Source organism: Natator depressus, chromosome 1, assembly GCF_965152275.1.
Source record: "Natator depressus isolate rNatDep1 chromosome 1, rNatDep2.hap1, whole genome shotgun sequence".
NCBI classification, from domain to species: domain Eukaryota; kingdom Metazoa; phylum Chordata; order Testudines; family Cheloniidae; genus Natator; species Natator depressus.
This window is the reverse complement of record NC_134234.1, coordinates 29,163,986-29,182,697: the sequence shown is the minus strand read 5'-3', so window position 1 is coordinate 29,182,697 and position 18,712 is coordinate 29,163,986. Positions and strand designations below refer to the sequence as shown.

General features: G+C 42.6%; 1 protein-coding gene across 1 annotated transcript in view; it reads left to right on the top strand.

Moving 5' to 3' along the window:
* Positions 1–18,712, top strand: part of MAML2 (mastermind like transcriptional coactivator 2) — a 280,358-nt gene that overhangs the window by 244,994 nt on the left and 16,652 nt on the right. Inside the window, exon 3 of the mRNA XM_074957015.1 lies at positions 16,554–16,760. Coding sequence (XP_074813116.1) covers positions 16,554–16,760 — 207 coding nt within the window. The remainder of the gene's footprint in view (positions 1–16,553; positions 16,761–18,712) is intronic.

Genomic DNA, 18,712 nt, shown 5'->3' with positions numbered 1-18,712 from the left:
TTTCTCCGTCATTCCAGATCAAATGTGTTCGGTATGGACTGTGATTCAACGCCCATTGCAGTCAGTGGAAGTCTTCCCATTGTCTGCAAAACAAGTTTTACCCCAATCCCTATTTTGCTAACTTTCAGCTTTGCCCATATAACCTGGGCTCTGAATCAAGCTGGGTTCTTTCTTTCTCACGCATCGCCACCAGTATTAAAGATTCTGCAGGCTAACTTATGCCCTTCTGTCAACTGTTCAGCCCCATTCAGTCGTCACAGGTGGAAGAGATAGGAACTTTATAAACTGTTCTGTTGCTGGTGCACAAGAAGACAATTCAGGTCTGGTAGCTGTGTTGGTTGTGCAGAGCTTGCAGGAGACAAAAGTCGTAAAAAATGACATTTGGTCATTAAAATGAAGAGCTCTAACTCACGGGGAATGGGCCTGTTGAGTGAGAAGGTGCCATGTTTACATTCACTCTTCAGCCCAGAACCGGATTTTAATGTATTAATGCAATATTACGTTTGTACTGTTCTTTTTGGTTTATAAATCTGTACACCTTAGAAATGGCCGAAGTGAAGCCAGGAGAAGTGGCCAAGACAGAGAAACCTTGCAGACAAAAAGTGCTTGAGGTGCCCAAAAGAGCCGTCCCCTTTGCATGTCAGTTTGCCTTCTTACTCTTTTGTGATTGAAAAGCAGGCTCCCTTCCCCTTTCTCTTCCCCAGCTGTGTCTCTCTGGCTAAATCTCAGTATTTGTTTTAGTTAAGAACCTTCCTTTATGGCAGTGGGAGTCTTTCCACTGATTCTGGATCTGGCTCTCAAGACACCTAGGGCAAATTTAATACCCCAATGTCTAAACAAAACAATTTGTGGAGTGCAAGGTTTGGGGGAGGGGGCTTCTGGTGATCCTCGAAGAGCAGCTGTTCCATTTGGGTAAAATTCACCGCTACACCAGGCATCACAAAGCCAATACATCACTTAAATCCCGTTTGGGTCCCATATTGAATGGATAATAGGCTTGTGCTGACCCAGGGCACAGGAGTGAATCCAACCTTTCCTCATTAGTCCAGGAAACGGTGTTGGTCGCTCCACCCACTGTGAGCTATACTGGTTGTTGGTATGCCAAAAGCTATAATTCGTGAATCCCCAGAGGCCCCAAGCAAAACTGGAATCACATGTGCTCAGCACTGTACATATACAGAGTAAGAGACAGTCCCTGCCCTGAAGAGCTTTCAATATAATTAGATAAAAACAAGGAGTCCGGTGGCACCTTAAATTTGTGATTTATTTGTGCATAAGCTTTCGTGGGTAACAAATCCAGTGTTACCCACGAAAGCTTATGCACAAATAAATCTGTTAGTCTTTAAGGTGCCGCCGGACTCCTTGTTGTTTTTGTGGATACAAACTAACACGGCTGCCCCCTGATACTTGACACCATGCAAGGCACTATAATTAGATAAGACAGACAACGAGCAGGAAGAGAAACAGAGGCAGGTGAAGGTAATCACACCAGATTAGCGGCCATGGGTGGGACTAAAACCCACATCCTCTAATTAGTAGGAGAGGGCACTAACTACTAGACCACACATCCTTATTGTCAATAAAACAGAGAACTTGTGGTACATGACTTCCTGTTCGCTAGCTCTCTCCTTTTTAATTATAAGAATATGTTGATTGGAAAATGAGAGGGAAAGGGGCTGTTTAATTGCCCTCGTAGAAGAGTGATACAAGAGAAACAGAAGAGGCCTGTCATGGCTGTCTGTTGGCAGCCAAGCTTTCCAACAGCATGAATGGCACTTTATCAGGTGTAGGAAGGGAATTTCTGTATTATCTATTTGTATTGTAGCTTTCCTATACTGTGTAATTAGAGCATTGTAAATAATAAATGCTGTAATTATCATTCTCTTTTGACACTTATTTAAGGAAGCATTTTCTCAAGCAGTTTTTCAGAGGCATGTTGCCCAAGAGAGAAGCAGTCCATTGTGGACCGAACTATTCTCACCACATTAGCTGGCCCTACTTAGATTACCAAAAGGCTGGATATAGTGATGAACAAATGAAATAATTCAGTGCAGACACATGCACATGTACACACATGCACCCTCACAAGCCTTTCTCTTTGCTCCGCATACTCAGACTCCAGCATCTCTGGGAAGGGTCCATAAGCTGTGTACCAATATTAGCATGCAGCCACACAAGGTGCTTCATTTCACAGTTCCCATGCCAAGTAATGCCACAGGTTAAACAGATTAAATATATGAGGACACATGACAAAATTGCACCAAGTTACCGTTTCTTGACACACACACACAAAAGATGCTTTAAAACCCCTCAAGTGCTCTTTGGAGAATCTTCTTCGTTCACATTTTAATGAAACTACTTTTGGTCTAGATTAAAAATTGTGCAGCTCTGTCTAACCCTGAGGCTGTCATCAGTTTAAAAGAGAACCGGATAAATTCATGGAGGTTAAGTCCATTAATGGGTATTAACCAGGATGGGCAAGGAATGGTGTCCCTAGCCTCTGTTTGTCAGAGGGTGGAGATGGATGGCAGGAGAGAGATCACTAGATCATTACCCGTTAGGTTCACTCCCTCTGGGGCACCTGGCATTGGCCACTGTCAGTAGACAGGATACTGGGCTGGATGGACCTTTGGTCTGACCCAGTATGGCCGTTCTTTTATGTTCTTATCATTGCCCATAGGCATCCTTTACCCCCACTCACTTGGATGGCAAAAGAGAGGGATGACAGCAGCCCTTAACTATAAGTCAATCCTTCAAATTAAGCACCAATATAGACCCCGGGTCTCTTATAACAGAGGCAGTGTTAATTCTAAACAGAGGATTGTAGGGGATGTGTAGCTGCATGGTTTTGTGCTGTATTTACAACTGCTATATACTTGGGTAGCCATTTAAAAATAAGTATCCAGGTCATTACAATCGATGGATAATTTTGCCTGCTCGGATAGAACTTGTGTGCTGCCCAATCAGACCTATGCCACAGTGTCCACAGCTGGGGAACCATTAATTCCCTACTCTTAGTGGGACACCTAACCTGCATCCTGATGCCTTGGTTCCTAATTATATAATTCATTATTAGAGAATATATAGCTTGGAAACAATACAATACCTCTAATACAACTGTGTGTTTTAAATCTCCCGCACAGGGGGTTAATCAGCACACATGGAGGCTGCAGGCAGGTCCAGGCTACGAGACATTATCTGTACAGTAGAAGTATTTTGCTTTTCAGTATTCAGCATTGTTTTCCATCTGAGTTCAGAGTTCAGGGTTGTTAGTTTAGAAAGTTGATCCCAGGAGGCTCCAGTTTAAAGATGTTCATGTTCTTGCTGTGCATTCACAGCAGGAGTGCTTTGATCTTATTCTGGGCCACTGACTGTTATGTCATCTGTGTCGTGTCCATTTGTATGAAAGTGTTCAGTCACCAGCTACGTGGGCTTTTTTGTTGATGGTGTTCTTTGTATTTCTTCATTATTTTCCTTTCTTCATTAAACATTTTAGTTCAGGTTGATGTTCCCCTCCCCCATGTAAAACTCAGACCCTTTGAGCACTGAGTGTTTTTCATTTAGGTTTTTTTTTCCCCGAGTGGGGTTTTATAATTATTTCATTGCTTTATTTTCATTTAGAAGCAAAGCAAATTAGTTTAAATTAGCAGATATGGCTGAATAAAGGGAGGATAAATATCAATGGCAAAAATTAAAACAGACTGGTGATTAGCCTGAAAATTAAAGTAAATGTAATTTGGTGGTGTATTGTAAGTTGTATTGGTACTAAGTACTGAGAAAAACTTGATCTTTTCCCACCCTTTATGTGTGTAGTTTTGTGTCCATTATATGTCTAAGAAAGTCACTAATTGACAGCTACAGTGTTAGCAACTGATCCTGCCACCCACACTCACATGAGTACTCTTCATTCCCAGGGACAGTCACAAATCAGTGATTTGTCACGAATCAGTGATCAGTCTAGACGTGATAAATCGACCCCCGAGCGCTCTCCCGTCGACTCCTGTACTCCACTGCCACGAGAGGCGCAGGCGGAGTCGACGGGGGAGCAGCAGCCGTCGACTCACCGTAGCGAAGACACTGCAGTGAGTAGGTCTAAGTACGTCGACTTCAGCTACGTTATTCACGTCGCTGATGTTGCGTAACTTAGATGGATACTCCCCTCCCAACCCCCCCAGGGTAGACCAGGGCTCAGACTCTTTGAACACCCGAGGATTATTCGCAGGAGAAAAGAGCTGCAGATATTTTGTATGTACTACTTCAATTTCATCATTTTCTTCAAAGCTGCAATTAGGAAATGTAAATCTCATTGTACATGTATGTAGCATAGTATTCATAGAGGAGAGAGAGACAAAGGGGTGTATAGGTGTATGCACACACCCGTGTGTGTGTCTGTCTCTCTCTCTCTCTCACGCACACACACACACACACACACACACACACACACACTAAAGGTTTTAGTTTATTGCAGTATGTGCACTGAAGTTTACTTTCCTGTTAACAGCTTTGAAATAAATGATAATGTTGAAGTACGACAGGGAACACTTTTTTTGTGGGGATAACCATTGCTCATGCAAATAGAGCCATTCACTTTAATATAAATAAGAGCATGTGGAACATTTAAAACGACAGCACCTTACAGGCTTCAGTGGAGTCATTTCCACTTACACTGTCTGAGGATCTGACACTATATCTATGTCTGTGTCCATGTATTCAGGCTGCGAATCTGGTCCATAACGTATAGGCTAAGGTCACTCTGAGGGAACAGTGCCACTGTATCACTATAGGTGGCTAGAGGCATGAAGTGAAACCCTATTCCCATTTAAGGCGATGGGAGTTTTGCCATTAACTTTAGTGGAGCCAGGATTTCACCCATGATCTCTGATGTAGACATTTGACAGTAACCTTACGTGTTGCTATTTCAACATGCGTGTTATTTTTATTACAAACAAACAAAATCTTTCCAAAATGGAGACCTTTAAATATACTGCTTAGGCCAGAAGATAGCATTAAAATATTATCCTGGTGTACTTGGGAAAATTCTAATAATACATCATTGAAATCTCTGGGGAAATGTTTCATGTGGACAAATCTCTATTTAGGTCATTTCCACAGAATGTACAGTAATCAGATGTATAGTGGAGGGTTTATTATTTTTGCAGAATGTGCATGCATTCAGAATTTGCCATACTCAGAATGAGAGACAAGATGTTCAGCTGTATGTTTAGCTTTTGCGAAAGGCTTCTCTGTCTGCCCAGGCATGGGCACTGTATAGCACAGACAGGAAGTATGCCAGACTGACTCTGCAGGAGGCTGCATAGAACACGTGCAGAAAGGAACAAGAAACTGCTTAATGATTAATCACTGTCAACCTTTGTTCTTGTTAAAGACTTGATTGTTGGACAAGGCTAGTAATGAGGCACTGTTTCTGTGTCTGTTGCTATGAGATTGTGCGAGTGCTGAATCTGCTCTTCAGCCCATGCAAAAAATGCAATTCTGTGTTTGCCCAGGGGTTTTAATGAGCTAGAGTGAAAGCACTTTTATAGCAGCGCCTGCTAGTGGATATACCGTCTTTCAGTATTTCACACATAAACCCCATGTTCCTAGGTTGATAGCAAAAATAAATTAAAAAAAACAACACTCCAAGCCGAAACTTGGCATACAAGGGCTCAGGAATGAGTAGCTTGTTTGTTAAATTAAAAAACAAAGTGCTTAAAAGTGTTTATAGTAAAAACTGCACAAACAACTTCATTGATTTTTTTTCCTCATCTTTACATGAAAGTGGTCGTTTAAGAAAGGCGTTTGCTGATTGGATATGATTCTGTACATTGGCCAAGTTAGTACATGTAAAGTAACTAGTATTATTATTTTATTATTTTGCTATTGCGTCTTTAAATTTCCAAGAGAACAGAAAATGATACTGGAGAAATGCCAGAATAAAATGATTGTGCAATTAAGAAGGGGTCGGGGGGATGGGAATTTTTCTTGATAGCAAACTTGGTAATTTTTCACTCATTGTCACTCAGTGGTGTCCCAGACGTAGACCCATATCTTCAGCTGTTATAGGAAAGACTAGCCCGTAGAGAGGAAGGATGGTCCAGTCAGTAGGGTTCTCGCTTTGGATGCTGCAGAACTAGGCTCAGTTCTCTGCTCTGCCACAGACTTCCTCTGACTTTTTGCAAGTTGGATTGATTTCATTAGGAGTTAGGGATGCTTTTGAACATCCCACTAGGTGCCTATCTGCATATGTAGGAGTCTGAATATCTTTAAAACTCCAGTCCTTAGTCTCTTTGTGCCTCGGTGCCTCATCTGTACAATGGGGATAATAGTAATGCCCTATCTCACAATGGTGTTGTGAAGGTAATACGTTACTGACTGTGAAGAACTCAGATTCTACAGTAACGGGGCCACATAAGCACCTTAAATAGATATAAATTGGTGGTCCTGCCTTTGGTCAGGACCTTGGTGGGGCTACTTCTCAGCCTAGGACACTGTAAGGCATTGATGCCCTGTAGTGTTTTAAATATATAGTGAAGCTGGACCACTCAGATTATTCCCTGATCCTGCTGCTTCCAGGTGGATTGATAGGTCCATCTGCCTACATAAATCCTTTCCTGAATTACAGATGAGTTGGAGACAGAGGGGCCCCTGCATGGAATATCTAGGAGCCAATCATTATTCCACAAATATATTATTATTTTCAAATGGTTTTGGTGACATTCTTTTCAAATTTTGCACTCTTTGGACTAATTCATGTGTATTTGCACTTTGAGCTGTGTACCTCGGCTGTGGTTTGTCAGAGAAGTCACACATAGTTTATTTCCTTTCTCTTATTGGAGGAGAGCACAAGCATGTCTGGCAGCCAATTCTTGCTTGTGCAGTTGTAAAATCTGGTTGCCACAAATCCTCATGCATATGCCTTTGAAACATTTTTGCCAGTCAAGGTCAACAGCTCAAGATGTTCATGGAAGGCAAACACAGAAGTGGGGTCATGTGGTCAAGGGAAAGTTTTTGTGAACACTTAAAAAAATTATTCAAGGAAAATATTTTGCATTGTTCACCTGGAATTTGTGATTTCAAGATGTTTGACACTGAAAGCAATCATGTGCTCTTCCAATCCTCAGTTCTTTCAAATGCTGGGACAGTGTTTGGCCCCAGTCTTGCGCTTACAGATGTGTTTAACTTTATCCATGTGAGTAGTCGCATTAGAGCCTATAAGGATACTGACAGACATATAAACTTGTTTGTGTTGGAAGGATCTGGGCCTTTAAAAGCATCTGAACAGATTATGATCTGATATACTTTAAGGTAGCTCTGTACATGAAAACAATATCCTTAGTCTCAAAACAATGGGCATGATTTGCCACTGCCTCACACCTTGTGTCATCTTGTACACATGTGCAAAGTGAGAGTAAAAAGAGTGTAAGATGCTACCAAACAGAATGGTAGAGTTTTACACCTACTTTGACTAAAGAAGGTACAAGGCAGTAGAGAATTAGGCCCACTTTGCTTTGTAAGTCCTGTCTACATAGTATTATTTTTATCCAGCTCTGATACGTGTTGGTCAAATTTCCAGCTGGTATAATTTGGCATAGGTTCATTGACTTCAATGGAGCTATGTTGATTTATACCTGTAAAGGATCTGGCCCTATACATTCTGCTATTATTTAAATTAATAGAATATTTAACTTATTCCTAGTAATAATTAATAATAGTTCTACTTCACAGGGTATGTCTACACTGCAATTAAAACATGCGGCTGGCTCGTGCCAGCTGACTTGGGCTCGCTGGGTTTGGACTAAGGGGCTGTTAAATTGCAGTGTTGACATTCGGGTTCAGGCTGGAGTCTGAGCTGTAGGACCTTGTGAGGTGGGAGGATCCCACAGCAGCCCAAGTCCAAAGGTCTACACCACACTTAAACAACCCCTTAGCCCTAGTCCTGCAAGCCCAAGTCAACTGGCCAGTCGTGAGTGTCTAATTGCAGTGTAGATGTACCCACAGAGTCTCTGCAGCCATTCCTGCTTATGCCATGATCTCATAACCAATTTTTCGGTTTGGTGGCTGAACCAAAAAATTGAAAATAAATGGTTTCAGGTCAACCTGAATGCAAAAAAATTTATGAATTTTTTGTGTGTTTGTTGCCAAAACATTTAGGTAAATTTGACACAAATTTGTGAAATGTTTCAGTTGACCCAAATCTTCTGTTTTGGGCACACACACAAAAAATGGTCAGAAAAATTCTGCTGAGCTCTGTATATCGCAGCGGAAGCAGGGTCAGGCTAGGTCAGTACTTGGAAGCGAGACCTCCCGGAAAAGCCCAGTGACTGCAGAAAGTGAACTTCGCGCTTCGCAGACTCCTTTTCGGCTAGTAGTAAACCGATGGCTCAGAATGGGGCTAGCAAGTATTGTGTTGTTGAAAGTGCCATCTTATGGGTGAGCGAGAGGTCAACATTTGGGTTGTTCAAGTTAGTGAGTGTAGGGCTTGTAGGGTACAGCCTCCGGGGTTATACAGTAGCCTGGAATATTTTGCAAGCAAGTTTGACTGCTTAGTAAGGGGAAAATAAATCTGTGTAGAAGCCTTGATCTGCACCAGGAATAGCCTGCTATGCTGGCTGAGGCAACTGAGACCCACTGCTTCAGAAAAGTGAACAAAATGTACAGAATTAGTTGCCAGGCAAACAAAAAGTTACACATCTTTTCCCCTGGAGAGAGCTGGAGCTAGAGGTTTTCATCAGCCGAACGTCAGACCTTGGGCAGACTGTAGTGAATAAATCTGAAGAGCTTTACTTTACTGTATTTGTTTCATTAAACCAGCACTAATGTAAGGGGAGAAGGAAGGTTGGAGCTATTTCTCCAAGCCTGACACTGTGAAAACAAAATGAGCCACTCTGTGGTGTCACAGAAAGGCAGAAAAAAATGTCAGCTCCTTTTGACAGAAAATCTTCAAGAACTAGAACCCCATCGTGTCACAAATGCCAACTCTCCTTGGTTAGGAGGCAAAGTCTCTGAGGGAGCTGCGGTTTAGCAAACATTATTTTCATTCTCTCCCACCGAAAATAATATTCACCAACTCCAGCGCCCTTTTGGGGGTGGGGGGAAGCTAAAGTTTTGTGTCCATTTTTCCAACCAAATTTCCATAAAATGCCTTTGAATTATGTGTTCAGAAATGAAAACTTCCAAAGGTATTTCAGGGGGTCTGGACAAGCTGCTGACAGGGAGAGAAGTGTGGCGGGGGAGGCTCAGAATGTCATCTTTTGCTCTTTGCTTTGTGGTGTCTGTCTGTCTATCATCATGTTTCTATAACCATTATTGCTGTAATATTGAAGCATGGATCAGGAACATTCCCTGCTTCCCTTTGTGACACAGCCTATAAAAATAATGTTTTCCATTACTACACAGCCTTTCATCTCACCTCACAGGCTCAACACAGGACTCACTTAGAGGGGCATGGAAGCGAGATGCCGAGGGGCTGCAGTCTCCGGTGTTGCTGTCAGAGAATTGCCACAGGCCCAGCCAAGAGTAGTGTTTGATTCTGGGGGAGTCATGGTCAGCTGTTTTTAATCTGCAGTGATGGCTCCAGTCACTACAGGGTCTCTGGGGAAGGATCTATAAGGGAAAAAATAGAAATGAGTAACAATAATATTTAGTACCTGACCATATATGCTGCTTTACCTCCAATGGAAAATGCAGGTGCTCAACACCACTGAAAATCAGGGCACTTATTAAGGTACCTAACATTAGGTACCTGAGTTTGAAAAGGCTGGCCTAAGTGACTTGCCCAAAGTTGCACAGAAGCCTATGTCAGTCTTTTATCTCAGTGGAGTTACACAAATTTATACCTGGCCTGTAGAGGGCTACAGGCTACTTTGCAAACTCCATGAGCTGCATTTTTCTCATTGGCCAACTCTGCCTAGCAATATCAAGTTGATTACATCAGTCCTATGATTTACAGACACAATAAAGGTTACTTTGCACTGCTAGAGCAGTGGGAAGGGGCCTTAGTGTAAATAAGACTCAAGCCCTTAACATGTTTTTACAGGTAAATAATTATCATTTCTTATAGATCTGTGTCATGCATACAAGGCACATTTAAAGCTGCTGCTACTGGATGAACGTGCTAGGCTGAGATTTCTATAACGTAGGGGAATGTCCTGTCATGTCCTATAAATGCATTTGAATCTCAAGTGTGGCATTAAGCCCAGCCCAGTAGTAGGTGGCAATACAGAGGTGCACTACCCCCATCAGGTGCTCTGATGCATTGTGCTTCAGACAAGCAAAGTGGCTCTGGAAGTCCCAAGTGTGGTTGCAAGACAAGACTTGGAAGGTATGTCCACACTACAGGCATAGCTGCAGTAGTGTGGCTATGGTGGCACAACCACGTAGTGTAGACACAGCCTACACCAATGCAAGGGGTTTTTCCCATCGGTATAGGACCACCACACTCCTCTGAATGACAGTAGCTAGGTCAATGGAAGCATTCGTCTGTAGATATAGCTGCGTCTGCACTGGGGGATTAGGTCGCCATAGTGACATCAGTCAGGAGTGTGGATTTTTCATACCCCTGTCCAATGTAGCTGTGTCAACCTACATTTTAAGTATAGACCAGGCCAGAGCACCCATTCTGGATCAGGACAGTGAGAACCACGTCACCAGAGAAGAGGGCAAAGAAGAATTTCAGGAAGAAGTGATTTTCAAGAAGGTGATTTGAAGAAGGAGAGGGAGGGATCTTGATGGAATGCAAGTGGGAGACTGTTTCAAACACAGGAACCAGGATGATACAAGGCACGGAGCCAAGATGAATGTGAAAGAATGATGAAGGGAGCAGCAAGATGAAAAGCTGGAGAGTGGCATGCAAAATGTTTTGGGTCCTTGTGGTGGAAGTGCTCAGTTACTGCAGTGGTGAGCACAGTATAAAAGCTTAAACAGAAGAGAATAGAATATTTTATATAGAATATTTCAATATTGTATTGCATGGTGAACAGAAGCCCAAGTAATGTCAGATTGTAGGCACCTTTTACCAATATAAAACAAAGGGAGAATTCTTGTGATACTCAGGGCTCCAGATACCTAAGCAGTACAATTATGAATATAGCCACATATAGAACATATGGAGAGGAGAACATAAACAGTTTAATTACACAAGTAAAGGATGACCGCATAACCCATCTGGGGTTGAATAAAGCTGACCCCTTGGTTTCTTCCAAGTGTCAGTGTTTCCATTATTAACGCCTGTTTCAAGGATATGTAACTTGGCTGTAGAAATCTGGTCAGAATTCCTTACTTCTCAGTATATGTGGTCTCAGGCCAGCATCACTTGGTGATTTTTAGCATATATTCATAACAATGATGGAGCTGCCTTTGAGTTATAGGTGATAATCACCCGTATGGTGATATCAACAAATAATGGTGCTTAGAGCCTGGGGGTGGAGGTTGGATATGCCGTGGGTAGAACTAAATTAAGATCTTCATCTGGCATTTTTGTTGTATTTTACACCTAATGTACCCATAAGAGACAAAGGAAAGTCTGTTTTAACATTTATGTGTGTATGTTTGGAGCCAAATTCTCCCCCTCAATTATACTACGGCAACCCCCAGACTTAAATGAGGTAGCAGCAGCAGAACAGAAAAGAAAATTTGATTCTGAATGTTTTGATTTGCTGGTTACATAAATGTGTTTAAAATTCCTCTTGGTTTTCATGACCAAACCCTGGGAGTATTACCTGCTTGGAGGATTTCTTGAGTTATTATCTGATCTATCAGTCTCTCTGTCTGTCTATCTTAGTGTTTTATACCGCTGCCAATCACCAAAGTAGCAGAGCCCCTTCCCCATAATAGCAGTAGCAAAGTCTCTCGTGTACTTCATAGTCTCTGATTTTTCGCCCATTGATTTGTTACAGATTTTTTTGTATTTATTTGTTCATTCATTTTGAGGGGAGGTTGTTTGGAGATGAGGGGTGTCTGTGTTGTGAATGCCATTCTTGCTATATGGAAATGTGTCTTTGGAGAGGAAGGTGTTACAACTTGGCCCTGTGCCCCTCTGTGTAATCAGCAATCTGTTGCAAGTGGACCCAGTTTGAGCTGGATCCAACATGCTTCAAAAGGCAACTGGGTCTGGGTAGAATCTAGTCACTGTTTCTAGCTCTGGAACCATAGGACACACTTGCAGGCTCAGACCTCTTGTCTGATACCCTTCTTTGGGAGATGGGACTCTGCAGTCCAGTTGCCCCAACCCCAAAACCAGTGCTTCAGACCTCTGAGCCCCCCTCGTCTTTTTCATATGCTCTCTCAAAGTCCCACCTAGGCTGTGGGCTCTCTGGTCTTCTAGTTTAATCCCTTTGGGGACAATGCGACAGGGAATCATGGAATACAGGCTTAGCATAGGAATTTCTTCACCACAGTCACTTTACTCTTCAAAGCACCCTCTCAAAGTTGATGGTCCTAGATTGCCTTCTTGATGGCTTCTCCATTATGATCCTTCAATAAGGTGTCAACCATCTTTCCCCAGCAAGGTGGCTATATGGAATGCAGTTCCATAAGCTTGCTTTGTGCAAGGTTAGAGGTGTTCAGCACGGTACAAGATTAGGGTGACCATATGTTCCATTTTGGCCAGGACAGTCCCTTTTTAAGCCCTGTCCCAGACATCCTGACTTTTTTTGGCAAAACTGGGCATTAGGTTTTGTTTGCTCTTGCCAAGCTGGGCATTTGGTCTTGTTTGCTCTTGCCAAGTTGGCAAGAGCAAATGGGACAAATGCCCAGTTTTTCCAAAAAAGTGGGGTGTGCCTCCCTAAGGGGACAAGGAGGAACATACAATAGGGCAAGCAGTGACCCTGGGTGGTGGTACTCAGGTGGTCAGCCCCAGCCCCAGGAGGCAGGGCTTGGGTGAGTGGCAATGCCAGGGGGCTCGGGCCAGCCCCGTATGGGAGCGAGAGGCCTCGGGGCAGCCCCATGTGTGGTGGGGGCTCAAGCGAGCAATAACACCAGGTGGCTCAGGTGAGCCCATGCGGGAGAAGTAGGAGGGCCTTGGGCCAGCCTCGCACGGTGTCCTGTTTTCACTTTCAGAAATCTGGTCACCCTATACAAGATGGAGGTCCTAATAGAAAATTGAATTTACCATTTGATAATGACACATCCTGTTCTGTCACAGAAGGTTTGGCAGCATTTCCTAAAAGCCTGTCTGACTTTGGGTTTGCCTAATTTCCACAGGAAGTTCCTTCCACAGCCCAATCCCATCCAACATCAATTTCATCCTCCATGCTGGAAGATGAAATGGTTTAATGTTGCCTGGTATACTTGGTGTCTAGTTAGAAAGGAAAGACAATTCCAGTAAAATATTCGTTATTATTAGATATAAAACATTTTGGGCCAAATTCTACTCTAAATTACAGCAGTGTAAATCCACCAAAGCCAGAATTTCTCACTGTATATGTATGTTTAAAAAACCGAATCTTGTTAGACAAAATCTGATCTGACTTGCACCTGTTTTACAGTGGTGCGGCTCTATAAACTCGCGATTTATATTGGTGGAAGTGAGAGGAGAATCAGGCCAAACAGGACCAGTTCTTTAAGGGTCAGTCTGCAGCACAACTAATCCTCTGCATCAAGTGTGATTTATTAGGCAATTGCTCATATCACGTGGCCTCCTCTGGAACACCAGCAAGTCGGACAAATAACACATTATAGATTCATAGACTAACACTCTCATTTCATGGACAGCAAAGAAAAATAAAACAGCTCAAATTCCATGATTTACACTGCTCTTGCAGTGTCTTTTTCCCAAATGGCTATTTTTTGTGCCAACTGCTATTCCAAATATGATTGTTAAAAATCATTTATTAGGTATCGAGAAGTGTAACTGTCCAGCTTATCTGAAAATAAAACACACAGTTACATGGACAGGGGAGGGGGGGGAAATATACATATATTACCATGAATTTCGAAAGCATACATTGAGGAAGTCTGCATTTTCTGTGCAATGAGAAAACAGACGAATTCTATTAATGGATGTAACATGTGGGTTGGGTTTAAGCTAGAGTGTAGTTTGAATAGGGATGTCAAAGCCAATTTATTGTAACATATTTTTCCTTTCAAAATATTTTAAGAAGTACCAAAGTTTGCACAACATCTTGGCAAGCTGGTCTGTGGAAAGGAATACTCTCTGTCTCACAGCTAACATACGGGCTGAAGAATGTGACAGTGGCTGAGCAATTCTGGATTATTTCTTGAATTGAAAAGAATGTGTGCAAGACAGAATTGTGTAAAAGCCCATTAAATTTTCAGAGGTGCAATTGTAATGCTGCCCTGGGGGCTGCAGGTGGCGCCAACAGAAAGTTGTGGGTTTTATTTCATATTTAGACTGTTAAATGCTTTACTTATATGGCCCTGTCTGAATGCCCCAGAATTATTTTAAATTAGAAATAATAATAACCATCAATAGAGAGACAAAGTGAGTGAGGTAAGATCTGTTGTTGGACCAACTTCTGTTGGTGAGAGAGACAAGCTTTCAGGATTCACAAAGGACCTGAAGAAGAGCTCTGTGGAGCTTGAAGGCTTTCCTCTTTCCTCGCCAGAAGCTGGTCCAGTGAAAGGTATTACCTCACTCTCCCATATCCTGGGATCAACATGGCTATAACAATACTGCAAACAGTGGCCAGCAATGTATTTTTTTTCCTTCCCAGCTGGTAGGAGAAGTAATTGGATTAATTTACAGTTTGTTTTTCATATATGTTTTGGTTGGGTGTGTGTGTCTGTGTATGTGTGTGTAGAACTTATTGAGGGAAAGCTAAGTCACAGAAATTAACTTTGCATGTAGTTCTCATTCCTGTCTCTTGTGAGAGTGAGTGCTATAGTCTAATTTTGGCACCTGTGAAAGTTCTGACTCTGGCACTCATGAGTCTCTGTCACTGGTGAAGTATAATTATCCCAGTGGAATGTAGCTGTCGTGGAAGATCATAGTCATGGAGGGAGAGGTCGTCTCTCAAGTAGCTAGAAGAATCCAGTGGACAGAATCCTGGAGTTAGACTCTAATCACTGGGGGAGCCCGTGCAGACCATGGAGCACCAGGGTGATGTGTTCTTGGACACTATGGTGTGGAGCAGACAGGCTGCTGCATATTGTATCAACTGGAGGTTTTTCAGATTGCATGGCTTCATTTACAACCGGGGAATTGTAATAATTGAGCCTAAAAGTCAAGAAAATAACGTCCCCATCATTTTAGCTAACTCCCCGGTAGCTCCTGTCTGATCTATAGCTGCACAACTTTGTGCACGTGGCATTGGAGTGCTCCAGGTTTTTGTGTGATAATACGGGGACAGAGGTAGCTCTTTTTCTATATTTATGGAAGGGTGGAGGTCTGTCTACTGGTGAAATGACTCAACAGAAAGGATGTTGCTGTAAGCAAGAGCTTTTTTTTTAGTCTAGTTTGTAACAAGAAAGTAAACAGAACACATATAGTTGAAAGAGGAGGAGCAAGGGGTGGAGTCTTGGGGGAAGAGGAGGGGCCAGGGCAGGGTCATGGAGAGGGCAGGGCTCCTGCTTTTGCCTTTTGAAAAGATGGTCGCCCTACCCTTCCTCTCCGCACCCCAATGTGGCCTTGTGTGGAAAACTACAGAGAGGAGCCAGCCGATTGGGCCAGAAGCAGCCAAAGCCGGGACCACTGAACATTCAGAGAACTTCAACAGTGTTGATTGGACTTGTTCTGCCTTGTGCTGATTGGCCATTTGCTCCAAACCCCCCCACACACACACACACACATCGTCTCTTCACCTCAGATTCACTCCACACCTCCCTTGCCTTCTCAGCCCGTTCTGACCCCTCTTCCTCCCTCCCTTCTCCTTTCTTCCCATTTAGAGAATCCCCTCCTAACTTACCCCTCCCCACAAAAAAAAAATTTGTGGAACTACCATGTCAGTTGCTACCATAACATTGTTGCCTCTGCTTGTGTATTAGACCCCTCTCCCCATCCTGCGTCTGTCTTGTCTCATTAGATTGTAAACGCTTCCACTCTTCTTTCACCGAGATTGTTCCTGGGGGAACATGAAGGAGCCAATGCAAAGGCACCAGTCATTGCACTGTGAAGTGACAAGTAACCACTTTCTTGTTTTCTAACAAGGTTACAAATAGCTGTCACTTCTAATAGAGAGTCTCAATATAGTAGTTGTTGTTCCTAACCAAATTTTAGGTGTCAGTAGATACAGTGTTTGTTGCCATGTAATCATACAAATTGCCATGTGTTCTTATGGGAGTTCCCTGTAAAATTCCCAGGACAGCTCAGTTACTTCCTTTGAGGTTCCATAAACTCCTGTTAGAATGTCAAGGTTTCCCGCTGAAACCACATGGTAGGTTTTCAAAGCTTTCCATACAGCGTTAGAGTTACTTCCTCTGCTTGATTCTTTATCTGAGCCTTTGTTGTCAGTCTCTTGTCCTGCAGCTTAAAGAGCAGCGTCCCACACTTGATCTTTAATAATCTAAGTGTGTAAAAAGAGTCATTGCCTTTTCTTGATGATTTTTAATTTTATTTTATTCATTTTCTCATTCATAAGATGTTTCTTCTTTTTCAGGATCAACACTCTGTGATAGGCCAAAGTGCAGGCCCCAGTCCAAGCTCCAGTACTTGCTCAAATCCAAGCACTGGAAGTGGTTACATGAACTCATCCCAGCAATCAACGTTGAATCAACAACTGATGGAAAAGAAGCAGGCGTTGCAGAGGCAGATGATGGAGCAAAAGCAGCAGCTCCTTCTACAGCAGCAGATGTTGGCAGAAACAGTAAATTTTCTTTTTAATTCCTATTTTATGTCTAATAAATTTCCATTGGATTCATAGATGGAAAAGATCGGTTAGATCACTTTGTCCGTCCACTGAACATTCACGCTTGTTCCCTATAGAATATTCTTGATCACTCTGTTCAGCCTATTTTAAATTATTCAAGTGCTGAAGCTTCCACTACTTCCTTTGGGAGACTATTCCACAGTCTGACTGTTCTCACCATTAGGAGATTTTTCCTGATATTGAGCCTAAATTTCCCTTAGCTCAGTTTCATTTTAATACTCCAGATTATGGCCCCAGTCCAGCAAAGCACATGCTTAATTTTAAGCATGTGAGTGGCCCCAATGGACCTGATTCTCATTTATACTGAAGCCACTGTGACCACTCTGGCTATGTCGAAAGGCTTCAAAGTGATATAAATTATGTTTACACCCACTTTAAGGCTTCTTTACATGGGCAGAGTGGTGTAAAGTGGTCTTAGTGCAAAGGGGAATCAGGAGCATTGACTTCAATGTCAGGTGCTTAAAGTTAAGCACTTGCTTAAGTGGCTTGCTGGATCATGGGCTGTATGAATCCCATTTCATATTGTTGACACACCTTTAGATACTAGCAGCCAGTTATCATATTTCCCCTTTGATTTGAGGGAAGGCAGAGAGTTTCTCTTTGTGTAGCAGGATCGTCATGTTATGAGATACAGGATGTGCACATGCTGCCTTATTTGTAGTTCTGAATCCTAGGGGCCCAATTCTTCGTTACCCTGTAGCTTGTGCAGCCATTGACACTATTGTAAAGTGGATGTGAAAACATACCAGTTTGATTGGTAGCTCCTTATATCCACTTTGCACTGGTGTCGATTACTGTATAAGGGGTGGAACCATGGAGAATCAGGCCCTACAAGCATCTTGAGAAGTGCTAAAAGGAAAGTAAACGAAAGTTAAAGGGAAAATTAAAATAATAACTGCAGAGTGAATCCCTCTGTGGATCAGCTTGTGTTTGTTTTTGTTTTGCACTTGTTATACACACACAAGTTCATAGACACACACATAAAACAATCTCAGTTGCAATTTAAAGGAATTGCTGCAGACCAAGATTTTTATGAGAATTAAAAGGTTTCTGTTCTTCACAAGGGTTCAGGTTGGACAGTTCGTTAAGATGAGCCTGATCAATCTTAATCAGATCACAGGTTCCAAAACTGGAGTACGGAAATGCCTGAATACCACAACAAAGAGTGTTCTCACAGTGTTTATAACCATGGCTGGAAGCAGAAGAACCAGATTTCTCACAAGAAGGTCTGTTTGTGTGAGATTTCAGGCAGAAGAGGTCAGAATAGTTCTGATTTCTGATCACCTTCAGATAAACATCCAGAGCCTGATTCTCATTTACATCAAGGCCCTTTTCACCATTCTGGCAATGTAAAGAATCTTGAAAATAAATTGTAATTTACATCTGCTTTAATGCCCCTGGACATTGCCAGAGTGGTGTACAGGAGCCTTTGTGTAAATGAGAAACCTCCCTCCCCTTCCCCACCCCAAAACTTTTGGATATTTAGGCCATGTCTACTGAGTTAAGTTGACTTAAGTTACGTTGATGATCATAAGCCACTTTAATTACATCGGTTGTGCACATCCACACAATACTCCTTGTGTTGGCAGAGCACGTCCACAGTTGGCGCTCTTGCATCGACAGAGAGAGAGCGTTGCATGGTAGGTAGCTATCCCACTATGGAACTCGCCACCCTCTGCCACTTGGAGATCTGGGAGCAGATCGCAATGCATCATGGGGGTATGCTCCCTGTCCCGTGATACAGTACTGTCCGTCCCATCATTCCAAGGGCTTCCGACTTTGTTTTGCTCCATTTTTGAACAGCCCTTGTAAACTGTGCTCCTGCCATCTCTGCCTGAAAGCATGTATCCTGAACTGCTGACCAGTCTGGTGATGAGTGTCGTGAACCC